Source organism: Chelon labrosus (assembly GCF_963514085.1).
Source record: "Chelon labrosus genome assembly, chromosome: 7".
In the NCBI taxonomy this organism is placed as follows: domain Eukaryota; kingdom Metazoa; phylum Chordata; class Actinopteri; order Mugiliformes; family Mugilidae; genus Chelon; species Chelon labrosus.
The window spans coordinates 9,629,537-9,645,346 of NC_140343.1; the positions used below are offsets into that span (position 1 = coordinate 9,629,537).

General features: G+C 42.1%; 1 protein-coding gene across 1 annotated transcript in view; it reads right to left on the reverse strand.

Annotated features, from left to right (window-relative positions):
• Positions 1–324: 324 nt before the first annotated feature.
• Positions 325–15,810, reverse strand: part of LOC311490839 (glypican-5-like) — a gene marked incomplete at its 5' end in the record, with an annotated part of 55,433 nt that continues 39,947 nt past the window's right edge. Inside the window, 2 exons of the mRNA XM_084548564.1 lie at positions 325–3,358; positions 4,617–4,723. Coding sequence (XP_084404690.1) covers positions 3,263–3,358; positions 4,617–4,723 — 203 coding nt within the window. The 3' untranslated portion in view covers positions 325–3,262. The remainder of the gene's footprint in view (positions 3,359–4,616; positions 4,724–15,810) is intronic.

The window sequence follows — 15,810 nt, forward strand, 5'->3', positions numbered from 1 at the left end:
TACCTATGCTGACCTCTACATGTGTTCACTGATTTTTTAAACTGTAGGGTGCAGTTAAGGATAGGCAGAGTTTATTCAAAATTTATCCAGAGTATTCATTAGGGCCAGGAATGTTTTGAAGTTGCAGTTGTACATAGTGCTTTCAGGTGGGAACAGAAATTGACACGCCAAGTCAACAGTTGCAAGTCTACCAGCGTCTGTGGCCCTAGTTTTGGTGATGTGCACCATTGGCACTAGTTGGACCGCTCTCTGCAGCTTTCCAGCAAATTTGCGTCAGGATGAGCAACTGATCAGCATGATACAGTAGAGGTCAGCTCTGTATTAGCTCTACTATTAGCCTCCTGGCTAATGGTAGCTCTTCCGATTTCCCACTTTGAATGATAAAGGCAGAGTGCTGCCACCTGCTGGTACAGAGATGTGCGCCAGCTAGCCGTTGGGTGTAGTCTCTGCGGTGTGTTCAGGTGCAACTTTTTGGTCGTTGCCAGTAGTTCCAGGTCTTAAGGGGTTAATGTAAGCTACAGTGCAACTGTTTACACTTAAGAAATGAATGCATTCCATTGAGTGACATCATGTTTTCGACTTTACACTTCTGTTCCAGTTCTGCTCGTGGATCCCACTGCATCTTCCACTAAGACGCCCACAGCAGGCTGTATAAAGGACAAAGTTTCAATACATATTTGAAAACATAGTTTATTATTAAGGATATCAAACTGGTGATTAATGACAAAACAGAGTAGCAGGACACAGTGTATTACACTAGTAAGTTCCGCATCAGAGACAGGGGGTTTAGTTGACATTAGAATACAGGTTTTCAGGATGTGAGAAACCACAGGTTGTTTGGTGCATCCTGCCCGGCATGTTGTAATGTTAGATTTACTAATGGGTCTATTAAACTCTAATAAAGCAGATTTATTGACGTTACTCAACAATGGCAGCTCGCTCCAGACACACCGGTGTGCCTGAAAAAGAACAGAACCCTTGTGGCTGCACAGCGGGGAAGGAGCAGAACGTAATTTCTGCGCTACGTCAATTTGTTACGAAAATTTTAAACTCTTCTAGAGATACAGTGATGAGGTTCACACATCCGTCACTACAAAAGACTTCCCGACACCTCAACACGTGATGCACACATAGTAGCAAGCGAGCGACCACAGAATGATGGCTTGTACCACCACTTTTAACACCTCTATCACCCAGAAAGCTGAATTTGCATTATTACCATCAAGAGCTGTAGATGCTGATTATTTTATGACACAAATAAAGTTTATAAGCATACAAAATATATCAAAAAATATATATTTTTTTACATTTAAAATCCTCATCAAACCTCTGTTACCACAGTTTGAGAAACAACAAAAATACACAAAGATGCATGTTACATGCTTCCTGCTTAGGACGTCTAAACAGGTATGTTTGTGCATTTGTGTGTTTTGGGGGTTTGCTTACGTACACGGTCGCCTGGCAGGAGCTGCGACAGACGGAAGGGTTGGCTTGAATGCAAAATCTCCTTTCATTATATATACGTTTAAACAGGGATCTTCATTCCTTTGAAGATTAGGGTTGTAAAAGCACCCTGCTGCTTAAGATGCTATTTGGGCTCGCTGCCCAGATAACTCACTCACTTAAGCTCTTAATGGTATGTCTTAAGTTGCCTCATCCGTCAGTCACATTCCCTCATGAATAAAACTCTGTCAGGTGATGAAGGCAGACACATTTGTAAAAGTTTTACTGCGATTCAATCTACAGCATCAAACCTAAAAATAGTCCAGTTCTTATACGTCTGAGCTGGTTAATACATGCAGCACATCTGAGAGGAAATGTCCCACTGACAGAAATGCATACAGTGTCCTTCAGTTGGTTCATTTGTATGTATTTAATCAGTATTCCTGTTGTCTGTCCTGCTGTTGTGTGGAGTTGTGGGGTTTTGAGACTCAACAGAGAGCCAAGAGAACTTGACAATGCTAATTAATATGAATTACATTTAATTCATGTGTTTGGATCGGGGCTCAGCCGTGGCTCGATAGCTCTCTTGGTACACCATCGCTTGTCTTCACTGGAGACGAGCTGTTAACAGACTAAGAAAAAAAAACAAAAACCTTTAAGTGTTTAGTTGGATGTCTTATACATTACCTCATTGTAGGAGACAGCAGGTTTAATTAAAACACACTTGGAGACCAGCCAGGCTTTTGAAAGCACATGACAGTTTCTGCACAAGACACTGAGATGTCAAATTATTCACTGTTCATGCAGCTGGTAGATTCGGCCTCTTTTCTTGTCTTTTTATCCTTTTAACTGTTCAGGATATAAATTTTAACAGAGCTTCCTGTTGAGGAAGTGTAATTGAGGCTGAGCTGAACGCAGCTATGCCTTCCCTATAGTCCTTTATATAATTTTGCACACTGCAAGCTTCTCTGCCTAGAAAAGACAAATGACCAGAGGGCAGTTTTCCTGGGAGACAACTCCGCTATTAGAGAGCAATTTTTGGAGGAATTCATTTTTCATTTAAGTGTTACACGGTTAAAACTCTCTGTGTGCTTCCTACAGAAATATTAAATACCCCATCTTGTGTGAACAATGGTTTTTTGAGGGGAAAAGTGCTGGTTTGGCTTAAGTCTGCACAAACTGTCAAAACCTTCATTACGCAGCATGACCATATGGTGCGAACAATCATATAATTGGCTGCTTTGCCTTTTAAGAACATGCCCAGGCAGTTTCTTTCATATTAATATATTCTCGCTGGTGTGCCTTTATTAGAAATACACTGGAGTGTTACCAGTGAAGGTCTTCAGCTTGAACTATAGCTGCATCTTCTCAAATCTCAGTGGGAATACATCATGTAAAGGTCAAACCTAACCAAACATCCCTTAACGTCCAAGTCTGCTCTGTTCTATATTAATCTCTATATACACATCAATTCGTTGTTATCTATAGACATTTTCCGTATAAATATATAATATATATATATTTGTATTTACATCTTTCGTCAAAAAAAAAAGTCAGTAGTGCTGTGCAGTCTATCCTATCAGAGTTAAACACAAATAAACACATGTAGAGGTCAGTACAGGTAATACAAAAAGTCATACTGCTGCGCACCTGCAGCTGTCAAATTAACAGCTTGTCCCGCCAGCTAGGCCACACCAAACCCCAACACAATCAGAGCGGTCGAGCTGTGCTTACAGAAAAGTATTTAACGTCACCGCAAAACACACAGCATGTGGCTGCCTTTCTGTCTCTGTCCATCTCCGAATCTGTCTCTTCGTGGTCAGCGTGGTTCCCATGGTGACAGCAGCAGAAGCAGCAGGGTCACCAGGGTCAAAGGGTCAACAGTCGCCGCGTGGGCTGAGCCGCGAACGGGCACCTGAGAGAAAATATGCGATTAACAAGGAAATATAACTACTAATACTGGTACTGTACGTTTATGTGAAGTAATGCCTGCGTGCATACGCTGTAAGCAATCAGCCACAACATTAAAACTACTGACAGGAGAAGTAAATAACACTGACCATCTTGTGACAAAAACGTTTGGACCTTGGATCATTCGTGTGGATGTTACGTAGACATGTAGCACCCACCTAGACCAGACCACTCACGCCCACCCCATAGCAATGACATTCCTTGATGGCAGCAGCCATCCCCGGCAGGATGGAAACTGTTTAGGAACAACTAAAAAAACATGAAGAACGGCACAAGGTGTTGACCTGGCCTCCAAATTCACTAGATCCCAAACTGATCAAGTATCTGTGGGATGCACTGGAACAAGCCTGATCCACAGAGGCCCCTCCCCTCAACCTATAGGAGCCAAGGGCCCCCACTAACAACAGACTCCACAGGACACCCTCAGAAGGCCCATGTCTGTCCTCTGATGAGTCACAACTGTTTTGGAGGCACAAGGGAGACCTACACAACATTAGGAAGGTGGTCATAATGTTATGCCGGATCGGTGTATACATATTTATATGCATAGAAAATATATTTTTTAAGCGTCTCATATAAAAATAACTATGAACTGTAGAAATAACTACTATACATTTGCATGAAGCTTCAGGGAAAGCAGCAAATGGTTCATACAATATTTAATAAGCGAGACGAATATTTAAACTGTCATTTAGGAACATCACTGATATCAAGTTGCATCAGGATCTGTCATGTTGAGCTCAGCATGTGATGATGAGCTGATCGATCACCCTGTACGTCCGGGTTCTCGGTAATTAATCTGAGCAGCTCATCATAATGTTGGAGTAAAAAAAAAGTGGAGATGAAAAATAAACCGAAAGTATCGGAAAACGGTCAGAGATTCAACTCTGCAGAATCAGCCGCTACACTGACGCACCGGCGCATGAAAGTCGGCAAAAAAAATCGATACGGTTGACGAGAACAGATCTTTCCAAATAATCCCCACTCTCACTCTCTCTCTCTCTCTCTCTCTCTCTCTCTCTCTCTCTGCACTCGCATGTGCTGATGTGTGGGATCTGCCTCTGTTGTGCTGTGTCATGCATTCTTAAGCACACACCTGCTTCAAGACATTCCCCAACACTTTCATTGCGCCGTGAGTCTAAACCAGCTGCTGCTAATCAATCGACCGAGGGAACGCTGCGGTATTTACTGTTTCACTTTACCTGCGGAGGTGAGAGGTGATGAGGAGAGACCGGGCGTTGACGGGGAGGAGGAGCCACGGCCTTCTTGCCCGGACTTCGACCACTGGATGCATCACCTGTCTCATCACCTGAACAGATGTGATAATAATAAATAAACACAACAGCGTTAAATATAAGCAGTGAGGCTTCATTTGAGACCGCACAAATGAACCAAAACACATTCGGGCCGTGACAATCATGTAAAGTCTTCCATAAATTAAAAGACGAGGTTTGTGGAAGTCGTTTCTGTTTCTGTTTTTGGTGTCATGATTGCACAAAATCCTGCATTATTTATGGCTGTTTTGTTGTTGTTTGGACCTGAAAGATTTATGGATTTCACCCCACCCACCCGCAGCGTCCCCAGTGCTGTTACCTTACACACATACACACACACACACACACACACACATAGATGTGCAAAATGTTGCTTCATTAAATGGGTGTGCGGCCGGACTTAACCAGCTGCCTTAATGCTTTCATATGCATATGTGTGTGTGTCTGTGTGTGTGTGTGTGTGTGTGTGTGTGTGTTTTGGCAGGACTCCAGGCTCCTCCTGGGAGAAACTCCAGGTAAGTGAGTGGATTAGGACAGCAGGGAGACAGACTGTGCCGCCGGCTAAACGCACACACACACACACACACACACAGAGACACACACCTGCTTGGGTAGAAATCTGATTCTGCCTCCTACAATACACATTGTCCTACAGCACAATAGACAAAGAGCCTCTTTCAGTCGCTGAGGAATGAGGTGAGTTTGTTAATGTTCACACACTCGCACAAATATTACACCTCATAACGTTAGAGACGCAAAGAAACCGGAAGAAAGCGCAATACGTATGAAATCCTGCATATAAACACGCACATGTATACACAAAACATGAGAAATTCAAAGCACAGACAACGATAATCCCCCCCGACAAAAAATATCAGAATGCGAGTGGTGTGTTTTTGTTTTCGACTGTGATTTCTATGATTTACGCGCAGCAGAGCGGTTCCCAATTAGGCATCTGTCCTTTATTGTGTGCTCTCTTGACAAATAGCAGCCAGCGCGGAGCAATATGGGACACCGGGTTCACAGGCGTGCAGATGTGCGTGCCTGCGTTTGTCATCTGTTCCCATCGGAACTGTTCCGCGAGTCACATCTGGTTTGAACCTGTTTCGGGAACAGAACTGGGTCGCATTACTATCGATTCTCCACAATAACAAGTGCAGTAGGAGGAATTCACGTTTCAGGATTAGCTCGGTATCTGTTAACTGACCCACCTTTGTGCTGACAATGAGCTTGTTCTGAGTGCATTCCTTGCATAGTGCAAGACAAATGAGGAAACAAAATGATGACTGAAGATTAACTAGTTTAGCATGGAAAGTGATTTTATGTTACAGATTTTGAAATGAGTAACCACAGATTACTATATACACCAATCAGCCACAACATTAAAACCACTGACAGGAGAAATGAATAACATTGGCCATCTTGAAACAATTGTAATGTTCTGCTGAGAAACGTTTGGATGTTACTTAGACATGTACCACCCACCTAGACCAGATCAGGCACCCCCACCCCATAGCAATGACACTCCTTGATGGCAGCAGCCATCCCCAGCAGGATGCAGCCTGACACAGACACACTCACAAAAACAGTTTATCAACAACTCAAAAAAACACGAAAAACAGCACAAGGTGTTGACCTGGCCTCCAAATTCACTAGAACCCAAACTGATCAAGTACCTGTAGGATGATCCACAGAGGCCCCTCCCCTCAACCCACAGGACCCAAAGGCCCCCCAATAACAATGTTGTGTTGCCAGACACCACAGGACACCCTCAGAAGGCCCATGTCCATTCTCTGATAAGTCACAACTGTTTTGGAGGCACAAGGGAGACCTACAGAATATTATGAAGGTGGTCATAATGTTATGCCTGATCAGAGTAGAACAGATTTTCTTTTTTAAAAAAAGAACCAACTCCAATATGTGAGATCCAGAAGAGTGAAGAACTGGGAACCCTCAACTGTCAGGCCTCTATATGGAGACAAAGGTAATGGAGGGCTGATATGAGTGAGGCGAGTTAATTTATACACTAAAATTTGTCATAAACTGAACAGCTTAAACTTATATTAAAATATAGATAAAACAACTACATTTTGAGGATTCTCAATATGCCTTTAGATTTGGGCAGAAACAAAGGTGGGTTTTCTTAAAATACATAGCTGACGCACCGTCATCTCAGTAGCTCTTTCAGTTCTGGATGACTGGTGGGGAGTTTTTATTTTGGAAACATCCGTGGGCGGTGACCACTCGAAATGGCAATCTAAACAAGCGAGGTTGACTGAGACACTATTAATCAGCCACTCACAGCACTGACTGAACATCTTTGTCCAGGGTTGAGTCTGGACAGTTTCTGGTCGTGGGAAAAATGAGATTTCAAACAAGATAATACGAACATTTGCTCATTTCAAGTAAGTATTGGGTTGTTAACACACCTTAATCACCTGAGTTTCAAGTGTGCACCAACCACAAACTGAAATTCCCCACCAGTCATTTAGAAAGGAAGGAGGTACTGGGATGAGTGGTATAACGTCTTTAAGTAAACTCTATCAAATGTATTTGCCTTTGTTTTAGACAATTTCATGTAAAATGTCAAATTTTCCTCTTCATACTTTAAAAGCATTGTGGTAAAACTAGTGAAGACTATACATTGACTTGATGCGCATTGGAATCACTTGCAGTCATCGTTTTAACCAGGCAGATCTCATCAAACAATGAATCATTTAGTGAAGTGTAAAAAGCAGTAGCAGTAATTTCACTTGCACCTTTCCGGAAGATTATTACAATCTTATAACATGCAGTAAATCAAAAAGAACTGTAAAAATAGCCAAAAGGACTTCCTCACGGGACATTTTCTGACCTTTTAATAGTCAAAAATAAGCCAAAAAGTCCAGGCGGACACTTGGAGGCTTAGGTGTTAAGGGGTTAAATCAACGTCACTGCTTTGTATGTGCATATGCATGTCCTTGTATGTGTGTGTCTGTCCTGAAGCATGTCGATACACGCAGGCTCCTCCCACACGCCCTTGGGCATGTTTGTCTCTTAGCAACAATCCCGAACATGTCACATATGGCAGACCGGCTAGAAATGCATGCACACACACACACACACACACACAGACACACACACGGCCAGGGATGAGTGATGAACAATGCCACAGGACCCACTCATGGGGTAGTTTAACCTTTCCTGCAAAGAGTAATGAGTGGGGAGGTGTGTGTGCGCGTGTGTTTGTGGGTGATAATAAGAATTCAGCGGTGACATTTGAGGGATCCTGTCGTTGCATTTCAGCGCTAGATTGTAGCATTTGGGTCAACGCTATTTCCCATCAGCCAGAAGTTTCAGCCTCATTCGTTCATGCACAGTTTGCATCCCCGCCGGAGCTGAGCTGACAGTTTACAAGGAGGGACACAAATGGTCACGATGTACTGGAGTGGCTAAAGAGGAGGAGAGCTGGTGGAAATATTCGGATAGTGATTCATCCTCCCCTCTATTCCCAGCAAATAAATATACCCTCCTCGCCACTGACTTGTAATTTAGATACGCTTCCAAATTAATAAGATATATCTGGAATTGGATTCGAGCAAAGCGTTCCCCCAGGGGTGACAGCAAGCGCCCCAAGCAGGTGGAGCAGGAATATAGATCAGAGCTGTAGTGACCCACAAGACCGGCTGGCAAGCGCTTCTCCCAAACACACACAAACAAAAACGCAGCCACGTTACTTCAGAGGACATGTTGACTTAGATTCATTTCCTCCAGACTTACCCCAGCATAAACCACGACCAAAAACGGGATGATTTGTGTTATCAGGGTTTGCTTTATGTCACCAGAAAGGGAAGTGGCTCCCCACAATGAGACCCAGTAAACAGTTTTATGTCGCAGCAACATGAATTGTGAGGCAACCGGAAAGAAAACTTGAAAAGTTGCTGAAAGGTGGCCATTTTTTTTTTTAGGTCGGTTGGCCTGCGTCAGAGTCATAGAGTTGGAAAAACCCAGACTCAGCTCTTTGTTTTTTAGTCGACATGTCATAGTTTTGAGTTTTAAATGTTTTCTGTGACCCTGTTTGGTTTCCTGTTTTTATTTCGTAAGCTTCTTCTTTGGTGTTTCGTGTTCTGCTTGACTTCCTGTGTTTTTTCCTCTGAATATGATTAGGTTCTCCTTGTGTGTTCCTCCCTCAATAGTTTCACTTTTGTCTGGTCGACCCCTCAGTCCATGTGTGTGAATATATAGTCCTCCCTTTGTCCTAGGTCAAGTCATCTGTGGAGTTACCCCCTGTTGACGTAAAGTTACCTCTGTTTAGCAACTTAGCCTCGTTTTTCCTAGTGTCTCCAATCTAATCCTGGTGCTTCTTTGTTTGCTGAGTTTTTGTGCAGCACTTTTCGTTCAAAATTTTTATAAGTTTCATTAAAGTTCTTCTGTTTTCTGCTCCTGCTTCCCCTTGTGTCTGCATTTGGATTGTACCTCCTCGCACTCAACACAACACTCCTCGAAACCCCCTGTGAGATACACTGCCTACGGCACATGATTGATATGTTAGCCACATAGCTAACAGGGCAAACAGACAAAGGGCAATAAGTCGGAATAATTTTTCCCAGAATTATTCAGCGTTGAAGTCTTTCTTTTTAAAATTTGTCTGGCTGTGTGCACCCATCCCACTCTGTGAAAGAGGAGTACTCGAATCTTAATGTGTACATGGAAAGACTCCAAGACAAGGCACCAGTAATGATTCACAAAACCTTTACTAAAGAAAGAAAACTACCATAAACCTCAAAATACATTCAAAATTATTTCTCTGCAATGTGTACATATTTCCTTGTTCTTATTTCTCTTTGTCCAAAAGTCAAAGACTATTTACAAAGTACCCCCTGATAAAAAAAAAATAAAAAATTCTCTGTCTCAACTTGAAACGACTAAATGAACATCTACAGATGCTGTTATGAGTAGTTTCACCACTTTGATTGCTTTCTGTGTCCTTGGCTGAGCTGTAATGTTAGCTTGCTCTGCGATAGTATTGGTTAGAACTTATCTTCACAGGCAGGCAATGTTGGACCAAACAGAGGAAACCAGAGTACACACAGAAGAAAGAAGTGAAAGAGATGCAGTGAGACCTGAGACGGAAGTGGTGGTTTTTACTGGTGCGGCTAGACGATGCATTTAATTCTTCACCAAGTTTGCGAAGGCTTCTCGAGTAACCAGGTCATGTTGCCGTGGAGTTTTTCGAATTTTAACTTTCATAATTTATTAATGTATTTGCAACTTTGAGCACCACAAGTTGAGCATCATCTGGTTTCACTATATTCGTGAAAAGACAGAAAAGGCTGGCAGACCCTGAAACTTGTTAGATTTTGTTATAACGCTACCTTTTAAAAATCTAATTTACGATTCAAATCAATCTTGACACGATTATCGAAATCATGAAATCCTCGGAACGGTTTATTTGAATGGACGGCGTTTCATGAATCGTCTTGTGGTTTTTCGCGAGACTGGTTTCGCACAACAAGGCTTGCAGGTTCGTGCAACAAGTTTAGCCCACGCGTGAGGGAGAAGCGAAACAGATCTTAAAGCTGATTGTATTTATAAAGTATGATGAGAAAGAAGAGCTGCACAAATGTAAAGCCATGTGCAAGAGGTGAAACTAGAGGTAAAATATTGTGGAAAGACCAGAAATCTCTGAAATCGTCTCTCTAAACAAATTGATGATGAATCAAATCAGTACATTGTGAGTTAAAATCAAATCAATTCAGGAAATCAGTAGGTATACCCGGCCCAATCCAGATTCTACATCTACATCATGGAAAAATCCGTTGTATCCGTTATTCTCCGGTCTTTCGTAACGCTCATACTTCAGCATTCCTGTCTGATGTGTAACAACCACAGCATCTATTTCAAGAAAAGCCAATACCCAGACATCAGCATAACTGTGTTCAATTCTCCTTTGTTGCCAGTCATCTGCAACAAAACACAGCTTCTTCCTAATAACACCAGACAGTGCTGTAAATGTGCTGCATGTGTGCGTCCATAAACACAGCATGTGTCACAGAAACACGTTGGCTATGCTTTGATCAGCCCAAACTGTGTGTAAAGCAGAATCGAAAGAATGCATTTGGATGTGTTAGACAAAGAGGAGCAGCAAAATTTTTGCACCATCTTGTCTCGCTCTACTTAGTTTTTTTTTTTTTTTTTTGTGGGGGTAGATCACACGTGTGAGTTTGTCCGTATGTGTGGAGGGTATGGCTTTTGTTGGGGGAGCATGATCTGATGAGTGAAGGCTGAAAAGTGAACAGCAACAACTGACAGCAAAGGTGAGTATGTGTGAAACAGAGTGTGTGAAAGACGGTGTGCATTAATGACCGTGTCTGATTTCAGATGCCTGCGGTGTCTAGTACAGAACTGTCAATTTAGGCCCCAATTATGCCCAATCTTGTTGCTCCTCAGCTTGTATACACACACACACACACACACACCCACGCAGGCAAATGATGAGGTGACCTTGAAAAGCGTCTGTAGCTGGTGTGTGTGTGTGTGTGTGTGTGTGTGTAGGCGTGTAAATGTATCCCAAGCATTTCCAGCTGAATCAGTAATGAGCATTTCATTACTTCAGCCTCAGTTCCCCAGGGAGAACACACACACACACACACACACACACACAAACAAACATGCAGACAGCAGAAAGAGCACGGTAGAGGGTAGCTGTAGATTATAACCTCAGCAAGTACTTATCAAAATCAAATTATATAATTATAGCAAAAGAAAAAAAACGTGCAGAAAGAAAAATGTATGCCATCTGCTTTGGACTTCAGAGTAAATACACAAACCGGCGACAATGACTACTTTAAAGACACACTATTTATGTTAAACTGCGCAACGTAAGCAGTGTTACTCTGATATCTTGTTGGGAGCACGCTATACACTTTGACCACACTATAATGAGATATAATTCACTGCTGTGCTATTTATGTGCTATTTTTATGTACATTTATATGCGTTAAATTGTCTAGGTCAGTGCAGTACAGATAATAATAGACTACAGATAATAAATCCATGCTTCCCTCATGGGTATATAGCCACGATATTTTCAAGCAATGCATTTAGCCTGATTTACTGGATTACAGACAACTAACGGATAAAGAAGATCAATTTGTCCAGCTCCAAAGTGTCAGACTGATTCTGACCCGACTGTGGCCACATTTCACGGTGGTCCATAAATCAGGGAATCACCAACGCCATCAAAGCCCGACGTGCCCCACCCCAGAAACACTTTGCGGCGAGACAGACCGCAGCGATTGTAATTTGTCTGAAATGTATCGTCTCGTCCACGTGTCTCAGTGGCGACACAGAAGATTCAGCGTCCTCCTCAGACACCCTTTTTTCCTTTTGCGCGTTGCAGTGATTTCAGCAGACGTCCCACACTGTTGTTCAACATTTATTTGCTGAAACTACCTCGTGTGCACACAGAAACACAGACAAACTGCAGACCGAGGCCGACACACCGACGTACAAGCAGCCCACTAAGCTTAAGACACATTGTGATGACCTCTAGTGTCATTTTTGGGTATGTTATGGGCGTAACCTCTGTTTGTCTGCAGGTAGCCGATTGTTGTGATCTGGAGAACCTGTGGTGCCCAGTGTGCCAACGTTACAAAGGTCAATCAGTCTTTCTCTGATCTTCTTCCCAGGCACTTCATATTCCTGTTTGGTTTTGCTCTTTAAGGTTATCCGTATGTCTCCTACACTTAACAACATATGTTGATTCTTAATTTGGCATGTTAATTTGGTGAATAAATAAAGTTGTTTAATTGATATACTGGTGTGTCTTCCTGCTACTTGAGCCAGCTCACGGCACACATCACCTGGGAACTATAAATGTTTGTACCAAATGTGGAGCCAGTTTATCAAGTAGATGTTGAGATATTTCACAAAATAAGTGAAAACATATTTCAGCACTTACTGTAACATATTGCTTAATAAAGTGCTGTAATCAAGAAAATAATCTGCAGCATGCTGGAATATTGGATGGATAATTGTTGCCTACGTTAAAACCTCATAAGCGAATAAACAAACTGACTGATCCAGGAATTGATTGAGCAACTTGATTGTGCACTAAAGACATTTGTAGTTGGCATCTCCATCATCTTCCCCTTCAATTGTCTTAAATTAACTGAACGTTAACAACGTGTACTAAAAGGTAATTTCCCAGTTAACGGCATGGGCTTGTTTTCAAACAAATTATAACAGCAGTTAACGCTTCGACTCGCAGTGGAGCACCTCACCAAGGTCGCACTCACCGAGGTTAATCGCAGCCTCTAGCAGAATCATAAAACCTGGCGCACGAATGCAGCGAGGGAAAAGACGGACCGTGATTGGAGGTGGATGAAAGGATGAACAGAGCGGAGTGACTTCTTTGAAGGCTGTACATCAACACGAGCCGATGAGGGTGTTGCGGGTGGTGCAGCTTAACAAAGCAAGGGCAGCGTTTTGTTTTGTTTTTTTCCCTAAAAGGTCAAGTATGGGAAAACAACAACACTGCAGAGAGGAGGACTGATACACAAATGATGTCTAATCAGATTTGCATGAGCGAGCTCACTCGGGTGGAGAGACGAGCTGTGAGTCATGCAGGAAGACAAGGAAGCAGGGAACAGGACATGGCTGCAAATACAGGAGATGCTTGATAGAAAGTGTAATTGCAGGGAGTCAAGCATGCACAGAGTTATTAAGTACATTTTCTACCATATGCTGCATCTCAGGTTTAAATTTCTTTTATTTCTATTTGTGCATGTTGAAAAAAACAGATATTAGCTTTGAATAAGAGCGAGAGTGTGCAAAATGAAGCCGTAATTCTGTAATGAGCCACACCTCCTACCCAGAGGGTCTATCGTTTAACTCTACAGCTTATTAACCATCTTCTCATGCAGAACACACACACAAACGCACAGCGTGAGAGGCTATCATTTATGATTGATTCCCCTTCTCCCTGCACCCTCTATCATCATCCTCTTGTGCACATGCTCTTGATTTGATTCTCTGTGTTTATGTGTGTACATGCCAGTTAAAATCAATACACCTCAAGCTGTGGGTCCAGAGCTACATAAATAATAAAAAAAACAAAGGAATGGAAGAAAAGACAACAGTTTAAAGAGGAATACCAGATGGATTATACAGAACAGGAATCTCAATTATTTAAATTTATATGCTATTTATTTGGTGTGATTATTTGTTTTGACGAGATGACTGCCGCATGGATTATGTTCCTTTACAATGTTATTTTCAAATTAGGAAAATTCATACCACAGACAAATCTCAAGGGGCATCTCAGACTGTTAACCCCACCCCCACCCTCCGAATACAGACGAGCGACAATCCTTCCTCTGTGATTTGTTTAATTACTTCGTCCTTCATCGTGGTTCAAACCGTGTAAACCATTTTAAGATACACATATAACAACAATACTACCTTATTGTGTAATAACAGTACATACGCATCAGATTAGTATTTTACTTTTCAGTCATCTACAGACGAACATACTCTTTAAATCACTGTGTGCTGCACACCATTTTCATAGTCCATTTCAGAGTCCATTTATCTAAATTGTTGATTTTTTGGGGTAAAAAGAGGAAGGTTGCACTTTATTTAATCTATATATACACCAATCAGCCACAACATTAAAACCACTGACAAGAGAAGTAAATAACTTTGACCATCTTGTGACAATTCAACGTTCTGCTTGGAAACTTTTGCACCTGGCATTCATGTGGATGTTACTTAGACATGTAGCACCCACCTAGACCAGACCAGGCACCCCCACCCCATAGCAATGACACTCCTTGATGGTAGCAGCCATCCCCAGCAGGATGCAGCCTGATACAGGAACACACACAAAAACGATTTTGGAACAACCTAAAAAAAGTTGCTTCTGTACTTTTGAGTCAGACGATCTTGCACTTAAGGGCAAACCCAAAGACTTTTGAACAATTTAAATAAATAAATAAATACTTATGCGAGCGAGCAGGACAAAGGCAAGCGCTGAAAGCCACCACCTCTATAAAAGTTGCTACTCTGCTCAGAAGCCTTTTTACGAGAAGAACTGATTCTGCCAAGGACGTGTCGTGAACTGTTGGGAGAAGCTGCATTTAACAAGACAGCGCATATACACTGTGTATACTGACATTTCCTGTTCTTCAGATATATCGCCAGCGGTAAACCGATCTGTGGTTTTAACAGGATCGCTGTACAATATGACAAACTAGACTAGATTTTAGACTTCTGAAGTCGAGGAACATTTGAGGTTCTGGTTAAATATTAAAAAGTGAACCTACAGCGTATGATCTCATGCTTTAGACCTTTTCTGTGTAGGAAAAACTTTTTAAGATGGTGAATATTTTGCAGATACTTTATATTCAGAGAGAACATTTTAGCTAGTTTGAGTTAAAACAGATTTCATTATTTTAAAAAACTAAATCAGTGCAGCATTATGTTTATTTACTAATGCATGACTAATTAGTTGCACATAAGGTCTGGTGCTTTTAGCACATGGGGGAAAAAGCAAGATAAAAAGAAGCTGCTCTGGTTTGGATTTCCAGGGTAAAGCTGCTGAATCAGTAGGACACTCATTGCATTCATTTCATGTCTTACACTCTAATGTTCTCCCGTGTACGCATGTACAAAGAAAGCCGTTTCATTTTATTGCACTGATCAATCCAATCCGAAAGCTCGCCCGGGAAACTTTTATAGTCACGGGCGCAGATTAGAAGCCTCGCCAGACTTTTTATTGTTTTTCCTGGCTCCCTTTAAAAAGCAGCGGATGCTCACGAACGCATATCAAACTGTCCTCCGGAGGAAGGGTGACGTTTTTCAGCAGCGGTATACGCTGGCCTTTCCCTTTAAGATGAAATGGCTTCCAAAGGCTTTGTGGATCTGGCCCCAGGGAAGTGGGGGAGAGGTTTGCAGAGCAAGGCTGAGATGATGGAGGGAAGATACATGGAAGCAGGACAATAAAAGGGAAAATAGCTCTGCAGCGTACCATATCCTGCTCCACGTCTATTATTTATTGCTCGTTTATAGCAGGAGCAGAATACAGACAGAATTTTACCTGGAAATTAAACATTTACCACTGATTAAATCATGCGGAAAT